This window comes from Augochlora pura, chromosome 7, assembly GCF_028453695.1.
Source record: "Augochlora pura isolate Apur16 chromosome 7, APUR_v2.2.1, whole genome shotgun sequence".
Classification (NCBI taxonomy): domain Eukaryota; kingdom Metazoa; phylum Arthropoda; class Insecta; order Hymenoptera; family Halictidae; genus Augochlora; species Augochlora pura.
Genome location: NC_135778.1, coordinates 770,413 through 791,549, shown reverse-complemented (window position 1 = coordinate 791,549; position 21,137 = coordinate 770,413). Strand labels below are relative to the sequence as shown.

The following is a 21,137-nucleotide window of genomic DNA, read 5'->3' as shown; positions in this document are numbered from 1 at the left end:
AAAAAGATCGTAATTTCTATGTTATTCGCATCGCGAAGACTCATTGACTGACTCACCCTGTATATGATATTTCTAAGAATAATTCTTTTCTGAATTATTTTTTCTAAATTATTTATTTACGAAATATTCCTTTATAAATGTATATTTTAAAAAAATTATAGTTACAATTGTAACAGAATATAGCAAAGAATGTATAACTTCTATTCTCGTTCGTCTGCATTCATGCTCATGCAACATGCAACCTCTTGGCCGATATTAAAATAGATTTCACTAAATTTGTTAGCGATCGGCCACTAATTTAGTGATTATATACGACCAATATTAATAAAATGTACAATTCGTCTGCTCCGCGACCATAGATTGATCTCGATTTTGTACCTAAGATTTTTAGCAGAACGTTCGAAGTAATGCGACTGGTCGCCGTCGCGAACTGTAACGAGTTCAAGAAATCGCGCGGAATCCGCAGAGAGCAATATGGCGGTTACGCAACCGGAATGGGTCGTCAATTCGCTTTCGACAGCGGTTTTGGCAGAACCCACTGTACGGGAGAGGGATGCCGTCGCGTTTGTTTCACGCCGGACAAAACAAATGTGTGTTCGGTAGTTCTTCGAGCGTCTAAATTTTAATGGAAGGTCCATAAATTTCGGTCACCCGTTGCTGCTTCACTGAGAGAGAAAGAGAGAGAGAGAGAGAGAGAGAGAGAGAGAGAGAGAGAGAGAGAGAGAAACAGAGATAGTTAGAGAGGGAGAGACTGACCAAAAATACCGGACACGTAGGTACTCATACTTGATGAACGAGTGGAAGTCGCTCGAAGTCTGTGCTCTGCGTACGCGAAGAATTACGAAAGCTTCGCGACGAATTCATGTTAATTACAGAGGCGACCGGCCTTCGTTTCCCTTTTCGAAAACTCTCTGTTTCGGAGCTGTGCGAGATCAATTCCATTGCAATTGAACTTTGCAATTTAGTCACATTATATTCCGATCGCATAGTAATTCAGCTACGTTATAATTCAATTACATAGTTATTCAGCTATGTTATAATTCGACTGCATAGTAATCAAACTATGTTGCAAATAGGTTATGTAGTAATTCAGCTACGTTATAATTCGACTACATAGTAATCAAACTATGTTAAAAATCGGTTATATGTATAGTAATTCGGCTGCGTTATAATTCAATTCTATAGTTATTCAGCTATGTTATAATTCAATTCTATAGTAATTCAGCTACGTTATAATTCGACTACATAGTAATTAAACTATGTTACAAATAGGTTATATAGTAATTCAGCTACGTTATAATTCGACTATATAGTAATCAAACTACGTTAAAAATCGGTTATATGTATAGTAATTCAGCTGCGTTATAATTCAATTTTATAGTAATTCAGCTACGTTACAATTCGCTTACAAAATAATTCAGCAGCGTTACGATTCAATTGCACAGTGACCCAGCTACGTTGTAAATCAATTGCGTGATTCAAACTTTCGAGTTCATTGAATTGCTAATCATTAGAATCACCGGTGTAAACCAAATACGATATGATTAAAACAGAATGGTAATTCATTTACAACTTACCATATACAGTTCTGTCAACTTTTCAACTTAATTACATATTTTAATTCGTAATTTAATACACCTACGTTCTAACTTGTAATTTTTATTCGATCGCACCGTAATTCGTAATTACTGTAATCGCATCGCTTTGCAATTATAATTCCTTGATTAATTCAATTGTAGTGCTGCGTAACCAAGTTTTGTTTTCACCCACGATTTTCTGAGGCTTCGAATTTTTTTAATACGAACGACAAAACACTCGATGTACGGCACTCCTTGTCGAGAATTTTGTTAATCACGCTGAGACTATCTCGGCAGATCTCCAGAAATGCTTAAATATTTGCGCTTTTAATTACTGATACGGAGAGCACTGTGTCAGTATTATCAATGAACTCTTCTTGATCCAGTTGATGAGAACGGTTACCGTACATCTGCTCGAATTTTTACAATATCAACGAACAGAATTTCACTGAATTGTTTTGTTAAGAATTGCATGCCAGCTAAGATTTTCTTAATTAACAATGTCCATAGTAATTCCTCAATTTTTAAGTAAAACAGCTGCGATGAAAGAAACAATTATTAATTATTATAAAAATTAGGTAGCATTGATATTTAATTTATTTAATTGTTAGAAAATTACTACCGGAAATACTGTAATCCAGGACAATTATTTCAGACTTGGTGTTAAAATAGCTCCGAGCGCAAAGGGTTAGAGGAATAGCAAGTCTAGCGTCTCCCGAACGCCGGTGAAAATCGGTGTATCGGCCAGAAAGTAAATTCAGAATACAAATTCCGCGTAGGAGGGAATGAACAGCTAACAAAGCGGGCCCGGCATTCGCGCGCTGCCGCGACCAGCGTCAGCTATTTCACGCGGCGATGCGGCACGCTGCTAAATCATCATTATTAATAAAGCAAAACCGACTGCCTTGTGTTACGCGGACTGAAAAAAAATAATACCGGACCGCTCGACGTCATCGCTCTGATCATTAATTGCGCGGGGCCGAGAATGCGTTGACAAATTGGCGAAAGCAGGAAACAACGGGGAAACTGCAATAGGCGCGTCTTTTAATTAATGTTTAACAAACGTGCGCGTCGTCTGAACGCCAAAATCAACGACGACGAGCTTTTTTAATTTTGGCAATTTTTAAAAGAAAGACTCGGTAATAATAATAATAATAATAATAATAATGTGAATTAGTGAAAGCGTATTTAGCGTTAGTTTGTCTCTATTTTTTAGATGCAATATTAAATTAATTTATCATCGGTACAACGTGTATTATACTATATTTATTATATATATATTGTAATACGGTATAATATAGTGTAATATAATATAGAGTAATATATTATGTCAATTTTCGTGATTAATACTAAATATGCACTTTGCATTTGACCATCGAGACTACTCATTGTGATTCTAAAGTTACGCAGCTATTACCGTGCTTAATCACCGCCGAAAAGCTTATAAATAGAACGAACCTTGAAAGTAATAGCCTGTTAGCTCACACCCGCTGCGGTGCTATAATCGAAAGAAAGATTCCTCCTACTTCGCGCATACTTTTTCGTTATCGACGAGCCTCGATACTCGCGAGCACTTTCGATCTCTCAATGAACTGGTCGATCACGTCGGTCGTGAGTCAGGTACTTTAAAATGCGAAGTACGGAAGCTGCAAATAGACGTTCATAAACAGCAATCGGGAATTCGGGAAATGTAGCGATTTCTTTGGCCACTTGTTGCCAAAGGATATCAGTTAATTAAAGTTAATTAAGGTCACAGTCACAATAAGAATTAATATAAGTATTAATTTAAGTATTTGACGATCAGTTGTAAAGTATTGTGACCAGGCCGTAAATTTTATGAGATACAATTAAAGTAAATAATATACAAAGCCGGGTATAAAAGTCAAGTATAAAAATTAAGTTTAAAAAATTAAGTATAAAAAATTAATTAAGTAAAAGAAGTCAAGTATGAAAAAGTCAAGTGAAAAATAAAATACGAACATCCAGTACAGAATTCATGTATAAAAAATAAAATAGAAAATTTGAAAGAGTTAAGGCATTTCTCGTTTCCTCGTCCCTGACGCTCATGTTTCGGTGCTAATAGACAATTTGGACTTAGCACAAAGGCCCCGCAGTGTCTAGTTCGTGCTACAAAGACCGCTGGCTAAGTAAACTCTCGTAAATAACGTGTCACAGAGCAGGCTGGCTAACTAATACAGTTAACCCTCTGCAGTCGGACCTACGTCAAATAAACCAACGTAAGCCATCTGCGACCTACTGTTACAATAAATAAAGCTTCACCGTTCTCGAACCTCTCGGCGCGATAATTAAAGTGTTTAAGAAATTACCTAGGTAGCCTATTAATAAGATTCACAATCGCTGGATTGCAGCTAGGAGAATTTTCGTCAATTTTCTTTTAAATAATAATTTCCAGAGGACTATGAATTAAAGTTACGGCAGCTGTCTTGAATAATTTCTTAGGAAATTCTTAAGTGTCATTTATTCTCATTCATTTTGTATATTCTTATTAATTTTATGTACTCTTATTAATTTTATATATTCTTATTAATTTGATATATTTTTATTAGTTTTATGTATTCTTATTTATTCTATATTTATTCTTCAGTGTCAGTAGTCCATTTTGTAAGAATTGTTAGAAATCTGTCGGTAGACGAATCATTAAACGAGAGACCAGAGAATGAGCAATCGATCCTGGCAAGATCATCGAAAAGAAAGACTTAGGATCGAAGTGACAGACAGTCAAGTTCCGTTGACGCGTTCGACTCGGCAACGGCCAGGCCGAGAGAAAAGTGTCCCGTGGTCACGAGCTAGTTTTCGAGAACCACGGGCGAAGTAGCTGATTAAAACGCTTGGGAAACGGTGCAATTTATCCGAGTCGCCCACCTTTGGTAGCGGTTTCGGCCTACTTGTTTCTCTACCATCGTCGTCGCAGGCCGGATCGCGATCGACCCGACGCTAGACGGTCCATGAGCGGCCTTTTAACCGGCGTGCAACGCGCGCACCGACTTCCTTCGTTCCCGTACCAGCTGATTGCGACAGAAGCGACCCGCCATGTCCGCCTGTAAACAATAACAATGCCCGATCGAGTTCGCGCTGGCGACTCGGGAAGAGGCACAGCGGAGACTTCAATGGTAGAATGTATTTCTATCTTCCTAGTCTCCGCTATCGTCGACGCTCTTACGGTCCGACGTTGTCAGAGTTGCCGGCGGATCTGTAATTGAACTGCTCGCGGATTGCAATTACAAACGTAATTTGCTTATGTTATAATTTCATCACATTGCGATTCGCGATTCGGTTCTCGTATCGATTGTTTCAATTACGTTGTAATTCGCGATTGCAATGGTTGCACAGTTACAGAGTGCTAAGTAATTCAATTACTTTAATTACGAAATACCAAGTAATTCAATTACTTCAATTACGAAATACCAAGTAATTCAATTACATAAATTATTAAGTACCGAGTAATTCAATTACATTAATCGTAAAATACTAAGGAATTGAGTTACATTAATTGCGAATTACGGTGTAATTGAATGTTACGAATTACGATGTAATCGAATTTAGAGTATAAATTACGGAGCAGTATGAACATTTTCTACCTTTGAACTGTATGTAAAATTCGATGTATTTTCATAAATTTCGATTTATGAAAATACATCATTTTCCGTAGATTTGGCCTCGCCGATAACAAATTGGTTCACAGAATCTGCCACATTTTTAATAACGGCCCCATACCATTATTTCGGTCACCGTAGTTATCAACAAACGTCCGGCAAATATCGTCGGTGGTAGCTAGCTAGAATAAGAGAAAGAGAGAAAGAGCTGGTCGAGATTGTCGGGGCGGAGGGAGCCAGCGTTAGGAGCTGTTTTATTTTGGTCAGTGACTAGGTTTGCGTAACGTCTGCGGCACGGGGATTGGTCGAGAGGTGCATGTAGTCCGGTCCGGCGTGGACGCGAGACGAGGCGACGCGAGGCGTCGAGAGGCGAGGCGAGGAGACGCGACGCGTCGCGGCGCTGGGCGCCGCGCAAAGATAGTTGCTCCTAAAATGGCCCACGGTAACGCGATCCCCATCTGGATGCAAAAATAGGATCCCGTGGTTATCCGACCACATTACATCCTTCTCCCTGACATCGGCCGCCCCCGTCGCGTCGCCGCACCCTCCGCGCCGTTCAACCGGCAATCGTGCCGCTCTCGATCTCTCTTTTCCGCGCCGACGCTATATTTCATTCTTTTTATTGCGCCAGGTAGTCGACGACGCGACGCGTTGTCGTCTCTGGCCACGACTGACCTTCCGCCTCGCAAGGTTGTGGACCGGCACCTTGCGTCCTCCGCTCCTCATAAACACTATTCTTTTACCCCTCCTCCGTCTTTCCGACGCTCGTTCGATTTATTTGTTCGAATCGAAGCGTATCCGAGAAATTTATTCGAATCAAATTTTGTACAAAAATAAAATACGATTCCGAGAACGTATTTGAGATGTTGTTCGATAAATAATTTGTTAAAAAAAATCGTGTCAACCTATGGGATTAACTTGGGCCTAAATAAAATACGTTTAAAGCTACGACTGTCATGGCTATTGAAAAATCTCCGCTATCGGAAGATGACTGAGATTAATAAATAAATGGAGCTGATTTCGATGCGAACATGTTAATTCCCACTTGGATATAATTCCTAGCGAAGCATCCGGAGTAGGAAGTTCCGAGACCGGGCACATAATTGAATGGACTCGCGTCCCGGTGCGGATAAGCCCCGCGGAAAAATGCGTGGACGTTGCGGCGCGTGACGGCGACAGCGTAAAGAACGGCATCAACGGTCCGTTTCCTCGATTCGTTCTAGCCCAGTTCAGAGGAATGAGAGGAAATGCAGGCGGGAGAGGCGCGCGCGTGCCCGGAAATAAAAATAACGCGCGCGGCTCGAAAGAATCGGGCGAAAGCACGGCCGTGCATTTTTCTTTCGGATGAACGCACGGAACGAGAACGAAATCGCTTCGGCAATCCAGAAAAAGGAAAGCGGATATAGAAATCGCCGCTGTAACTGGACTCGCCGGGTCTTTATGCGAATCCTAATTTTCATAGACCATTTCACAGAAACTGGGATCGGAATGAAATTCGATTTATTAAACAGAATATTCCTTACAGTGGCGTAGCAACGCAACCAACCTTCTGTTAATTAATTTTACTTTTCGTCGATACTAATTTTTTACTGGTCTTAACAATTTATTTTTATTGTAATATGCTATAATAAATTGTTACGATCCTAAATTCGCTATGATATATTTTGTTTTTTAATTTATTTTTTATTAATCGATTTCATTCGATTTTTACTTAATGTTAACGATATGTAAAGATATTTCATTTTGCAAGTGTATATCTTCACTGCGATACTTTTCTTATCATTTAAATTATTAATTGCTGCATTATATTAATAACTGTTGAATGAGAACAGAACAATATATTTAGTACACACTGTACTAAAATATATTGTAGAAAAGCCGCACCGTTTTCGCAACGTTTCTGCCCCCGCATCGAAGTCTCCCGTAGAATCGTCCATCTCCATCATCTTACCGTACCGCGAACGACATTTCTGCGTTTTCCGTGAATTGCATAACGGATACACACAATCCATGTGTTCCCCATTGCGTGCCGACGTAACGTTTCGTTTTCTTATTCGTTGCAGTTCAAGGGGAGATTGTGATGCAGTCGACGCCCACGGTACCAACGTAAGTACCTCGATACTTAAACAGCATTTCCGGAAAAACTTCTTGCGCCCTATTCTCGTACTCTCCTTCAATTAAATCTTACTCGGATAAATTATTAACATTAATTTTAATCTAATTTTTAAATTAATCTAAAAATTAATTTTAATGTAAATTAATTTTCATTCTACTGGACATCTATGAAAATATTATGAAAATTATTTCCTGCAAAAGTACTTTTACTCTTATACAATTAAATTTTCATTGCGATAAATTTTTTTTACAAACTGAATATTTATGAAAGTATGGAATAAAATTGTCGCTCCTTATCTCTTATCTGTCTTCGAATAAAAATGAAAAATCTGTTCTCATTGTTTGCCGAATAAATAAATATTCAACTAGAGAGTGAGGCAGTTTATTTAGCAAAGCAATGGACATTTGGTGAAGGGATCGAAGCATTAAATCCACGATGTGTTTCGCGCAGATTTACCGGCAGACCCGGCGACCCATCGCCGCCAGTCTTCGAGCAAATCTTCAAGAACGCCAGATTCGCGCAGGGCGGCAACGCGATCTTCGAGGGTCGTGTCAGGGGAAACCCGAAGCCCACTGTTTCCTGGACGCACAAGGGTGCCCCGTTATTAGAGTCATGGAAAATTCGGATGTCCTACGACGATAAAACTGGAACGGTGACCCTACAGATTAACCAGATCGGTCCAGGAGACGAAGGCGAATACACCTGCAGTGCTAAGAACCAATATGGTGAGTTGTCGCTGAACTACGGATTCCATGCGTTCATTTAACTTATTTTATTACCTATTTCTTACATCTACTTGTTATCGACTGAAATATCGGTATCTAGTCAGACAGATGTCGCCAATAATCTAATTAGCTTTTCTACTTTATCGATCGAGTCATAGATTTCGCGGTTACTTTTGTGTACATATGTACACGACGCCGGTTATATTTACATCTTCCTAAAAATGAGGAGCTTAATTGCAAGATGAGTTTTTTCGAGACGTAATCGGGGCTATTTGAATTTGTTTAGGCGAAGCGATTTGCTCGGTCTACATTCAGCCAGAAGGATTCGGACCTCCGCAGCAGCAGATGGGTGGTTATAGAAAGGAATACGCGCAGAGTTTCCAGTCGACCGAACAGAAGAGCCAAACAGGAAGCCAGAGTTTCCAACAGCGTAGTTATCAGCAATCGATTGACAAACGAAGTTACATGAACGGATCTTCCACCAGTATTGAAGACTTCAAGGTTACCAATCGTTCCACTTGTTCGAAATGTTTTCCGATTATATATTTATGGGGATGCTTTTCTCCGAGCTTGTTCTCCGAAGCGTTGCAGAGGAATGAGAGAAGGAGGGATGATAACGACTCGATGTTTTCAGGTCGACACGTTTGAGTACAGGCTGCTGCGAGAGACAGAATTTCGAGAGTCGATCACCCGCCGTTTCGTGGGCGAATCGGACGTGCAAATTTCGACGACGGTGGATCGAAGCCTCGGACCGGTCGCACCTCCGCAATTCGCGCAGAAGCCGAGAAACTCGAAGCTCGTCGAGGGATCCGACGCCGTTTTCACAGCGAAGATATCCGGCAACCCGAAACCGAGAGTAAGTTTGGTCTCCCGTCGATTCGTTTATCGACTTCAATCGGTCAAAAAATAATCGTCGGCTCGTTCCAGTTGACTTGGTTCAAAAATGGCCAAAGGATCCGCGACTCGCAACGCGTGGAGATGAGTTACTCGAACCAACAAGCCACGCTTCGAATCAGAGTCGCTCTACCGGAAGACAGCGGCCACTACACCTTGCTCACGGAGAATCCTCAAGGCTGTACCGTCAGCTCTGCTTATCTTGCCATCGAGTCCAGCAGCGATCAAGTGGATCAGGCCTACCAAGCCTACCAGAAGGAGGCAGTGAAGACTCAGCAAGTAGAAACGACCGGCGAGTCCGACTCTGGCAAAGTACTGCCGCCGAATTTCGTCCGCACCTGCACCGATCGCGATGCCACTGAAGGAAAAATGACTAGGTACGTCCTAGTCATCCTATTGGAAGACACCGATGAAATTTTGCACTCTGGTGCACTAGATCAATTTTAAATGGCTCCGCTCCGGAGCCCTCTAATGAAAAGGATTAAAGTATAAATTAAAAAATTTGCATTTATTAAAAAAATAATAATAAAATAAATTATATTAATTTTAATGATAATATAAACTGTTACATAATAACATAGAAGCATAACAATTATTTCGTAGGTTTGATTGTCGCGTGACCGGCCGCCCCTATCCAGAAGTAACATGGTACATAAACGGGCAACAAGTGGCCAACGATTTCACCCACAAGATCCTGGTGAACGAGTCCGGCAACAATTCATTAATGATCACGAATGTGAACCGGTCGGACGCTGGCGTTGTCACCTGCGTGGCGAGAAACAAAGCTGGCGAAACTTCCTTCGAATGCAACTTGAACGTCATCGAGAAGGAACAAGTGGTCGCGCCGAAGTTCGTCGAACGATTTACGACAACGAACGTCAAGGAAGGAGAACCAGTCGTGTTCATGGCACGCGCCGTTGGCACACCTGTACCGCGTATCACCTGGCAGAAGGTAAAATTACAAATTTTCGATGATTCGAAATTCGACGATTTAGTTCAGATTTTGAAGAGAATCGTTTTGGCTTCAGGACGGTGTGCCGGTGACGCCTGGACTGGACGTTCGTATATCGACGGACGGAAGCGGAGCTTCGACTTTGGATATATCCTACGCGAAATTATCGGATGCAGCTTGGTACCAATGCACAGCGCAGAACGTAGCCGGCTCTACCGCCACCCGAGCTCGGCTTTTCGTGGAGACACCGAAAGGAGCAATCCCCGAACCAAGACGCCTGAATTTACCCCGACCGACAAAAGTCATCGAACCAGAGTAATTAATTGCATCTGTTATTCGATCGATGAGAGAAATTTCAGCACTCGCTGATCGAAAATCGTCACGATAAATCTGAGTTGGGCATTGTTCGAATTGCTATTTATCAATTTTGCCCAACTTGAATTAATGCCCAACCAATGAATCCATTCGGTTGATGACGTATAATGATTCGTAATTGATAGTTAATAATTCACAGAACAATTCATCATCAATCTAATAGAACATAATCTCAGTTATCCGAACTTTCGAAAAAATATTAGTGTTCGAATAGCCGAGTATAGTTTTGCATGTATGGAAATAAAAATGGATATGGTCGATTCCATAGAATATTAACGAAAGAATTTTTCTTTCACGCAAACTGGATGTTCGATGGTACGATTAAAAGTAGACACGTTGTCGATCCAGAATCGATCAATTAGAACAGAGATAATGCTAGGAATGTTTGCAGACCTGCGCCTGGCCCCGAAGTGATTTATTTGCGACACGTGGAACGTGCCAAGCCGTATTTACCTCCACCCGAGGAGGACAGAGTTTATCCACCGCCACGTTTTATTATACCATTGAAGGACGTCCATCAGATCGAGGGTGGACGAATTCACTTCGAGGCCAGAATCGAACCGGTGGGCGATCCCACCATGAGGGTAGAGTGGTACGTCAATGGAAGAGCTCTCGATGCGAGTAAGTTTAATTACTTGATTACCAAACGGCTGCAACAAACTGTTGAAAATTCATGTCCTAATAATGAATGGTTGAATTATGGTTTCTAGGTTCCCGAGCGACTTCCATTTTCCGATTTGGCTTCATTTCTCTCGACCTCATCAGCATCGTGATCCAAGACAGCGGTGAATACGTATGCCGCGTGGTGAGTTCGACCGGAGTCGCTGAATCTCGAGCTACCCTCAGCGTCACAGGTACGATATCCTTAATCGACACCGAATTATCGTATTAAATGTTAGTTGCACGAACGCTGAACCCTGTGTTACCCGAGTCAATGATTTCAGCACGCGCGACAATCGAACAGGCAAGCCAACACCCCGATAGCCTTCAATATATCCAACAGCTCGAGGATTACTCGAAATATCAAAGGCAGGAGAGTGTGGAGGAGATCTCTCCACAGCGGCCGGCCTTCATCCGACCACTCCAGGATCTAGGAGAGCTGCAGGAAGGTCGGAACGCCCATTTTGAGGCGCAGCTGACCCCTGTTAGTGATCCCACGATGAAAGTGGAGTGGTACAAGGATGGTAGGCCAATCACAGCAAGTAAGTATAATTGAAAGCTTTTTTTAGCGACTTTTATCATTTGGAAACGGCCTGTTTTAATTTCGCACATTTTCGTAGTTAAATCGTGAGGTATGCAATTAGAATATTTAGTATGGATACATTCGTGTTAGTGCGAACGTGCTAAATGTTACTTAAATATCCAGTAGTCTCTAGTTTATCGAGCTCTTAAAAAACGAATGCTTTCGTAGATGTTTAGAGCAGCATAATTCCAAACAACCTCTTTGCATCTTTGTCAGAATGACTGCATTCGCTTATATACTTATCGAACAACCATTACTTTCCAGGCTCAAGAATCACAACCATCTTCAACTTCGGGTACGTCTCGCTCAATATAATGCACCTACGAGCTGAAGATGCGGGTTCTTACACCGTGAGAGCTGTGAACCGCTTGGGAGAGGCTGTCAGCTCCGCGTCTCTCCGTGTCTTTGGTAAGATATTCTATTATTTATCATATCACCGCAATCTCACTTCCTTTTTCAATAACAATATTGTTGAAACAACGGTGGTTATTAATATCTATCCGTGATTGTCGCAGCACGCACAAGCGTTACTTCCGAATTGGGTATCCCCGAGCAACAGCGATATATTGAAGCTGCCGAGGAGTTGGAAGCCTATCAACAGGCCATGCACCAGAAGTACGTACAGGAGCAGCCTGAACCGACTAGCCCACCGGACTTCAAGTCACCTATCAAGGATCAGAATAGTATCAGAGAGGGCGGATTCGCCCATTTCGAAGCACGTTTAGAGCCAGTCGGCGATCCTGACCTCAGAGTCGAATGGCTCAAAGATGGACGCCCTGTAGAAGCGAGTAAGTATACATTCCACCACTCCTTCTAAAACGCAGCTGTGCAAAACAGCCATTGCTTTAAACTAATTTTTGTGGACCATGCATTGCTATTGCCAAGACTGCAATATGAACACCATTGCAATTCAGACATCGACTATAGACCGACTCTAACGATACGCATCCTTCTCCCAGGCTCACGTATCACGACGTTCTTCAACTTCGGCTACGTGGCGCTCACTCTTAAATATGTAACGATCTACGACGTCGGTGTGTACACATGCCGCGCCTACAATCGTGTCGGCGAGGCGCACACCACCGCTCAATTGAGCGTGATTAGCAAGAACGATGTAATCTACGACAGTCAACACCCCACCGGACTTCAGAAAATACAAAGTCTTGAGGACTCGAGCAGATACTCGCGACAGGTGCAGGAGGAGACTCAGGTGACCCAGGCGCCGCGGTTCCTGGGCACTCTGAAGGGCACCAACAAAATCGTTGAAGGACAACGGGCTCACTTTGAGGCTCGCGTTGAACCTCAGAGCGACTTGACCATGAAGATCGAATGGTACCACAACGGCAAACCGATCACCGCTGCGAACAGAATTCAAACTTATCATGATTTCGGATACGTCGCCATCGATATCCTGCAAGTTAGGCCCGAGGACGCTGGAACGTACACCGTCGTTGCCAGAAACGCTCTTGGCGAGGCCCGATTGGCTGCCACCATGGTTGTGGAAAGTGAGTTCTGTTTCATTGCGTTAAACACTTTTGGATTTTATCAAAATGTCAAGATTCGATTCACTCGATTCTCGTGCGACTTTTATTATAATATATAATAACGTTCTTCTATTAATTCCAGCACGGTCTGGTGTGGACACGAGCAGCATGCACCGAGTATCCTACGAGAAAACACAGCGTCTCGAGGAGTCGAAATTCGTCGAGCCACACTACCACATCGAGGAGATCTCGAAATCAAAGCCAATCTTTGTTCAACCATTGAGCGATCCGAAACCAGTCAGCGAGGGCAAAAATATCCATCTTGAGTGCCGATTGGAACCAATGGGAGACCCGACGATGAGGGTTGAATGGTTCCAAAATGGCCGACCGGTCACCGTCGGCTCCAGATTCAGAACTTACTACGATTTTGGTTTCGTCGCTCTGGACATCGTGCACTCGACTGTCCTTGACTCCGGAGAGTATACCGTCAGAGCCACCAATCACCTTGGCACTGCTCACACATCTGCCTGCGTCAGAGTCATTGGACGATCTGATATCGTCACCGAGACCCAACACGAGCAATCCCTGGAACAGATCCAGATGCTGGAGGATTCGTCAAAGTTAGTCGATATTACTGAATCATTTAATTGAGTCATTAAATCGAATCGTTAGTTATTAGATTGTTTTTTCGAATTAATCTTTATAGCATTTTGAAGCCATAAAGATGAATAAAATAAAATGAAATAAGAATGAAAAGGCTGTTCGCTTTCTGAAATGTTGTCTACAATGTACGTCTTGCTTCGACACAGATACCGCAGAACTCAACAAGAAGAAGTGACCGTGATGCAGGCGCCCCAATTCACCCGACCTCTGCACAACATCGAAACGGTAGAGCTGACCAATGTCCACCTCGAGTGTCGTCTTCAGCCCGTCGGCGACGCCACGATGAAAGTCGAATGGTTCGTGAACGGTAGAGCAGTGAAGACCGGTCACAGATTCCGACCATCGTACGAATTCGACTACGTGGCGCTCGATATCCTCGGCGTGTACCCCGATGACTCGGGCGTATACACCTGCCAAGCCAGAAATCAACTCGGCGAGGCTGTCACATCTTGCTCCGTCAGAGTACATGCTAAGAAGGATCTTCTTTTGGAAACCCACCATCCGGAAGGCTTGGAAAGGATACAATACCTGGAGGACGCATCCAGGTACAAGAGACACGAGGTCATCGACGAGGTTGTTACCGTGAAACCCAGATTCATCACCGCGCCAAAGAATCAAGAGAACTTGCGCGAGGGAGAACACGCCCATTTCGAGTGCAAATTGGAACCTGTGACGGACTCGAACTTAAAAGTCGAGTGGTATAAGAATGGTCGTCCGGTTACAATAGGTGGGTAATATTCTTGTCAATTTTTTTGCTATGATTACATTAAAATTATTTATTAAGTCTAAAAAATTAATTGCAATTCGCAGGACACCGATTCCGTCCGATACACGACTTCGGCTACGTTGCTCTGGACGTGATCGATCTGATCGCCGAGGACTCCGGCACTTACACCTGCCGCGCTGTTAACCTCGTCGGCAGCGACGAGGTGTCGTGCACCTTATCTTGCCGATCGACCGCTCAAGTCTTGACGGACACTCAGAACGAGCTCGGTCTCGAGCGGATTCACTATCTCGAAGATCGAACCAAGTACCATCGGCAAGAGGTCGTCGAAGAGACCACCACTCAGGCGCCGATTTTCACCACGTCTTTGAACAACGTCGAGATCAAAGAGGGACAGAGAGCGCACTTCGAGTGCAGACTGATTCCCGTGTCCGATGTCACCATGAAAGTCGAATGGTTCCATAATAACAAGCCAGTGAAAGCCGGCTCCAGATTCGTCGAGACCAACAGCTTCGGATTCGTAGCTTTAGACATCATGTACGCCTATCCTGAGGACTCCGGCACATATACTTGCCGAGCCAAGAACATCATTGGAGAGGCTATCACCTCGGCTACTGCAGTCGTGCACTGTGAGTTTCGTGGGATTTTTCTTGCTCGATGTATTTAACATTTATTTTATTAAAATAATTCTATATTCACGAAAATAATTTTATCCGAACAGCGAAAAAATCAATCTACATGGAGACTCAAAACGAAGAGGCCCTGCAACGTCTTCGCTATTTGGAGGACAGCTCGCGCTACCAGCGCAAAACGACGACAGAGGAGACCGTTACGCAAGCACCGGTCTTCACGATGCCGATCAAAGATCTCAAAGTCGCTGAAAACCAGGCGGCTCATTTCGAGGCTCGTGTGATCCCTGTCGGCGACTCCAAATTGAAAGTCGAATGGTTGAGAAATGGCGTACCTATCTCAGCTTGTGAGTGCCATTTTTCGGAGCATACTGATAAAGATTTTAGAATCGAATCACATTTAACAAGCGTCGCTGTTGTTATAAGATACACTTTTAATACTTTGGAATTAACGATGATCTTTTTGCAGCCAATCGCGTGACCACGATGCACGATTTCGGCTACGTCGCTCTAAACATGAAGTACGTCAATCCCGAGGACTCGGGTACTTACACTTGCCGTGCAGTGAACGATCTCGGCGAAGCAGTCACGTCGGCGACACTCTTCGTCCAATGTAAGTAATGTCCGCGGAAAAGGAGGATCGGTATGTCACCAAACGAAGCTTCAAATTTTCTAGCACTGTTGTCTCGTAAGCTACAGAAGTGCATCCAGTTCGTAGAAACAGTAGTTAACACGTAGACTTACGTATTCTGTGTGCAGCAAATCTTTTCCCACCATTTTCCGTAGAGTGTTCGTAGAACGTCGTTTTTTTTTCTCTTGTCTACATTTTCGATGGATTTTTGTGGACCTTCTGCCTTCGTTCGCAGAAAGTGTGAAACGATGTGCTTGTATATAGTCACTATTTACTTTTTCTCGCGACTACAAGCTACTTCACAAATTTTTATTACGAACACGAAACATATTTTCTCATGTTCATCCACACGTTACGATCACTAACCGTCGCATCAAAATTTCTTCAGTTATTTCTCGGTTATTTTTCAATTGTTTCTCAATTTCAATTTTTGTGTATTTAATATATTGTTTCTCAAGCTAATAATAGTATTCGTTGCTTTCTTTTTATATTTCGTTATTATAATATTAAAAATAGAAAGCTGAAGAATATTACAAAATACGCACAAATATGCAAAGAAGAAAAACGTTACAATTAGTATTAGTACTTTATAATTTCCGAATCGAAACCATACACGTCACGAAACCATACAACGGTACAAAACACTGACAAAAAATACTGTTCCCCGCTAAACAGCGAAAGCGGCGCTGCAATTGGAGTCGCAGCACGAGAGTGCGCTGTCAAAGATCCAGATCCTGGAGGACACCAGCAGGTACCAGCGCCGCGAGGAAGAGGAGATCGTCGTGAAAGAGAAACCCCGGTTCACGGTCCAACTGAACGGGCCCACCAGCCTAGTCGAAGGTCAAAGCGCACACTATGAGTGCCGTATCGAACCTTACCCTGACCCGACCATGAAGGTGGAGTGGTTCCACAATGGGAAACCACTCTCCACCGGTCACAGGTACAGAACCACCTGTGACTTCGGGTTCGCCGCTTTGGATGTTCTGACCGTGTACGCCGAGGACTCCGGCACTTACACCTGCCAGGCCACCAATAGACTGGGATCGGCTCAGAGCTCGATCAATTTGAATGTGAAATGTAAGTACCAGAACCAGGCTGGATCCCTGCGGAATATTTTTCGGCGGTCGGGAGCTGAGGCAGCCGTATCTCTATAAAATAGTCGTATATTAAATCGTATTAATTAAATTGAATTAAGCTGAAGTAAATTAAATTAGAATAAAAGTATCGATACATCGGACGATCAGCTCCCTACGCCAATTAAATCAAACGAGAACATCATATGGACGTGATCACGCATTCTCAGTTACCTGTAGAAAATCTCTGTATTTTCACGCTTCTAGCTCTGCTTCGAGTTAAAGATGTCCGCTTCTCTCTTCTCTCGCTGTGCTTCACTACTCGATGCAGCACGTTTGTTTGTCTTATTATTTCGATTAGAGCCTCAAATAGGAATTCATTTTAGAGAGTTCCGCGTCCAGCGAAATCTACGTTCTCTCGTTAGCATCGTGGAGACAGTGTTTCATTTCGTAATTGGTGACACTTTGCAGCCCGCGCCTCGATCATTCGCGATACTCAACACGAGAGTGCCCTGAAGAAGATACAGTACCTCGAAGACGACTCGCGGTACAAGCGCACGGACCAGGAGGACCTGATCATCGCCGAGAAGCCGAAGTTCGGTCGCCCGCTGAAGAACATCGAGCACCTGCCGGAAGGCAAGAGTGCTCACCTCGAGGCAACTTTGACACCTGTGAACGACCCGACGATGGTCGTCGAATGGTTCCGCGACGGGCGACCGATCCCCCAGGGTCACAAGTTCAAGACCACTTATGACTTCGGCTACGTCGCTCTCGACATCCTCTACGCTTATCCGGAAGACTCCGGCACCTACATGTGCAAGGCGAGAAACGCTGTCGGCGAAGCTGTCACTACCTGCGTCATCAGCGTTGACTGTGCGTAAATCAATAATTATAGTAATTTGTTGATAGATCGATAGAAACGGAAGATCTGACGTCACGATTACAACTTGATTAAATCATTGTTTGAATTTTTAATTTAATAGATATTTAATGGAATAATTAACAGAAGTTAAACAATTATGTATTGGAATTGTTAGGATCGTGAAAGCTAGCAAATAGTTTATACTTTAGTAATACATTCGAGAACTTAATTAATAGACTTTTGCAATTTAATTAATTTTGAAAGTTTCCAATTTTTAATTGAAATTTACTATATTACTTGTTTATACATACTGTACGAAACATATGTAAAATTCAATTAGCAAGAGTGTAATTGACCGTAGACAAGATCCGATCGCAGATTCTAACCTTTCGAAACATCAAAATTCATAAGTTGATTAACTGTTAATACATCGAACGATCATTTTTCGATGTCGTCGGAGAAAAGGATCGAAGCTCAAGGATTTTTATTTTCGTCGAACAGCGAAACAAGGTCTCTATTTGGACACGTTGGACGCCCAGCGTTTGCAGAAGATCCGCGAGTTGGAGACCGTGGAGGTGAAGCAGGAGGTCGAGAAAGAGGTCGTGCACCAGAAACCGGTCTTCCTGACACCGCTTAACAACCTGGATCACCTAAAGGAAGGCGAGCACGCGCACTTGGAATGCCGTGTCGAACCCATCAACGATCCAAACTTGAAGATAGAATGGTAATTTCGAGGAACAGTTAATTCGAAACAGCTTTCGCTTAAAAAATACATTTATCGATAAAACTATGCCCCGAATACTTATCGATGAACGCGTGCCCCGAATAAAACAATACTGTAATGTAAATACTATAATTATATGCTTCGCTGTGTCACGTACTTTTAATTGAATAATGAATTGCTTCGAAACAGGTTCGTAAATGGCGTCGCCGTAAGAACTGGTCATCGCTTCCGCAAAACCCACGACTTCGGTTACGTGGCACTTGATATCCTGTATACCTACCCAGAAGATGCTGGCACATACATGTGCAAAGCTACAAACCTTGCTGGCGAAGCTGTCAACACTTGCACCATCAAAGTTGGCTGTAAGTGAATTCACTGAACTCACAATTGCATACGTGGAAAGGAAAAGATATTATTCAAAATATCATATAAGCATATAATAATTAAAAAATACCGTATAATAATTTTCATTTTGTCACGATTACCAGCGAAACATGATCGCTACCCTCCCCCTTGTTTCCGACCCCTGCACTCGTCTGAAAATATGAGCATACCTGAACCTTGTCACGACAGAAGATTCGATTGCCCGTCGCCGACTCGAAACGGAAATTGGTCCCATATGAAACCCAGATTTGGGTCGTTCTCATTGACCACGTGTGCTTGCAATAAACTATTCGTAGAACCTCGCGTAACACAAGATCATCCAATTTGCCCAAGAAATCGACATAAACCAGTAATCGAGTGCGGTCGTAAAATGTATCCTAGAACGAAAGACCGTCTTGAAACGAGAAGAAAATCTGAATCTAATTTCGCCAATTACAATCATCGCCAATTATCACCAAAATCCTATTGCACTGGCCGTCGAGTCACGTTCCAAGGCTCCTACGAAAGACCCTGTTATCCTGATAATTTCCGAATTTGTAGAACAAACTGATGCTCCATGAATCGCTGAAATGAAAATGATCCGCTTCCACTATAATAGTAATTTATTAATTTCGTTGTTCGTTTAGTGAAACTTTCTAAACTGGAACATTTTAAATACGTGGAAGTTTAAAAATTAATATGTAATATCTTCTGATTTAGCTCGCCGAAGTATTCTCCTGGACACGCAACATCCCGATGGTCTAGAGAAGATCCGTGAACTGGAAGCTCATGGACATCCAGCGAGGCTGGAGGTCGAAGAACCACCCGTCACCCCGCCGAGATTTGTTACTGAACTGAGGGTAATTATCTTCGTACTTTTAGTACGCCTATAACGTGCTAAAAAAAATTTGCAAAATTTCAATAGACTCAATCTTGTGATTTTTACGAGGCAAAATATTTTCCCGATTCCACAGGGTACTACGGAGGTGTACGAAGGTCAAACGGCTCACTTCGAGTGCCAAGTGGAGCCTCTGCACGACGCGAACTTGCGAATCGAGTTCTACCACAACGGCAAGCCTTTGCCGTCCGCGTCCAGGTTCCACGTGACATTCGACTTCGGATACGTGGCGTTGGACATCGGCCACGCGGTTCCCGAAGATGCCGGCCAATACTCCGTGCGAGCCATCAACGCTCTCGGCCAGTGTGTCTCGTCGATCGAGCTCCGCGTCATCCCCAGAGACAACATCATCTTGGATTCCCAGCGTCCGGAGGGCATGGACAAGATCCGCGAGCTGGAGTCCCAGCAGCCCTGGAAGCGACCGGAAATACCGGAACCGCAAACGAGACAACGACCTGTATTCACTCAGCCGCTGCAGAACATCGATGCTATTCCCGAGGGACAGACTGCTCACTTCGAGTGCCGGCTGATTCCTGTGGGCGACCCGACCATGAAGGTCGAGTGGTTCAGGAACGAAATGCCGCTCGAGACAAGTAAGTTTAGCTTCTTAGGAACGATGCCCCTAAATGTAGAGGTTTCGTGGATGTCATTTTCCAAAAGTCATTTGCAATCTGTAAATAAGGGGGGTGGGCATTTAATTGTTAAAAGCAATTAATAAAACGAGTATTTTAGTGTAAATATCTTTGTTTTCTATTAAATTTAAGTAAAACACATTCTGATAACTTTTTTTTGTTCCAGGCTCAAGGATAACCAAAGTCCACGATTTCGGATTCGTCTCCCTGGACATCTCGCACGTGCGCGAAAATGACGAAGGCGTGTACATGTGCCGAGCTACAAACGCACTCGGTGAAGCAGTTACAACGGCGTCGATGAGAATTAAGAGTCAGTATCATTATTCGCAAAATAGATTTTATACATAAAATCGATTTCATAGATACCGCGAAAGAAAAAACAGGAATCAGAGAAAAGATCATCGTTCGTAAAGGATTGAAATTGCTGTCGACTAATTATAGCGATAATTTGCACTTAGGCAAAGCCAGTATCCAATTGGACAGTCAGCATCCCGAGGCGCAGCGCAAGATCGCTCAGCTCGAAGCGGATAAGCCAGGTCGCGCGGAAGAGCCGGAAAAAGTGTTCGACAAGCCGATCTTCACGCAGCTGCTGACCGGCCCCACGGAACTCTGGGAGGGTCAAATGGCTAGATACGAGTGCAGAGTCGTGCCCGTCGGCGACTCCAGCCTGAGATTCGAATGGTACATAAACGGAGTCGAGCTGAAGATGGGTAAGTGTTGGTGGTCGAGCGAGGCCATAAAGAGTGCAAACTGACTGGTCGCTTTTAATTCGCTTATCAAATTAATATCGATGCTGCCGCACTTAATAATCTGATGTTAACAAACGATCGCCTGTACGAGAATGTTACTACGCAAACTGTACATTAACAATAAATACTCTTCTTCAAGCATTCTAGACGAGAGAGTTATATTTTTGATGTGACACGTTTTGTTGTGGGTGTGACTGGAACTAGCTTGT

At 43.2% G+C, this 21,137-nt stretch overlaps 1 protein-coding gene across 4 annotated transcripts in view; it reads left to right on the top strand.

Annotated features, from left to right (window-relative positions):
* LOC144473127 (titin-like) overlaps positions 1-21,137 on the top strand; it is a 108,541-nt gene that overhangs the window by 6,123 nt on the left and 81,281 nt on the right. For all 4 annotated transcript variants that reach the window (XM_078186734.1, XM_078186733.1, XM_078186732.1 and 1 more), the window contains exons 2-27: positions 7,255-7,297; positions 7,758-8,032; positions 8,319-8,533; positions 8,667-8,888; positions 8,960-9,303; positions 9,530-9,878; positions 9,955-10,193; positions 10,645-10,874; positions 10,964-11,107; positions 11,198-11,455; positions 11,761-11,904; positions 12,012-12,284; positions 12,456-13,001; positions 13,123-13,600; positions 13,790-14,370; positions 14,454-14,996; positions 15,089-15,343; positions 15,466-15,609; positions 16,303-16,704; positions 17,172-17,573; positions 18,064-18,286; positions 18,476-18,648; positions 19,370-19,509; positions 19,624-20,140; positions 20,346-20,489; positions 20,638-20,889. In XM_078186734.1, coding sequence (XP_078042860.1) covers positions 7,255-7,297; positions 7,758-8,032; positions 8,319-8,533; positions 8,667-8,888; positions 8,960-9,303; positions 9,530-9,878; positions 9,955-10,193; positions 10,645-10,874; positions 10,964-11,107; positions 11,198-11,455; positions 11,761-11,904; positions 12,012-12,284; positions 12,456-13,001; positions 13,123-13,600; positions 13,790-14,370; positions 14,454-14,996; positions 15,089-15,343; positions 15,466-15,609; positions 16,303-16,704; positions 17,172-17,573; positions 18,064-18,286; positions 18,476-18,648; positions 19,370-19,509; positions 19,624-20,140; positions 20,346-20,489; positions 20,638-20,889 — 7,536 coding nt within the window. The remainder of the gene's footprint in view (positions 1-7,254; positions 7,298-7,757; positions 8,033-8,318; positions 8,534-8,666; positions 8,889-8,959; positions 9,304-9,529; positions 9,879-9,954; positions 10,194-10,644; positions 10,875-10,963; positions 11,108-11,197; positions 11,456-11,760; positions 11,905-12,011; positions 12,285-12,455; positions 13,002-13,122; positions 13,601-13,789; positions 14,371-14,453; positions 14,997-15,088; positions 15,344-15,465; positions 15,610-16,302; positions 16,705-17,171; positions 17,574-18,063; positions 18,287-18,475; positions 18,649-19,369; positions 19,510-19,623; positions 20,141-20,345; positions 20,490-20,637; positions 20,890-21,137) is intronic.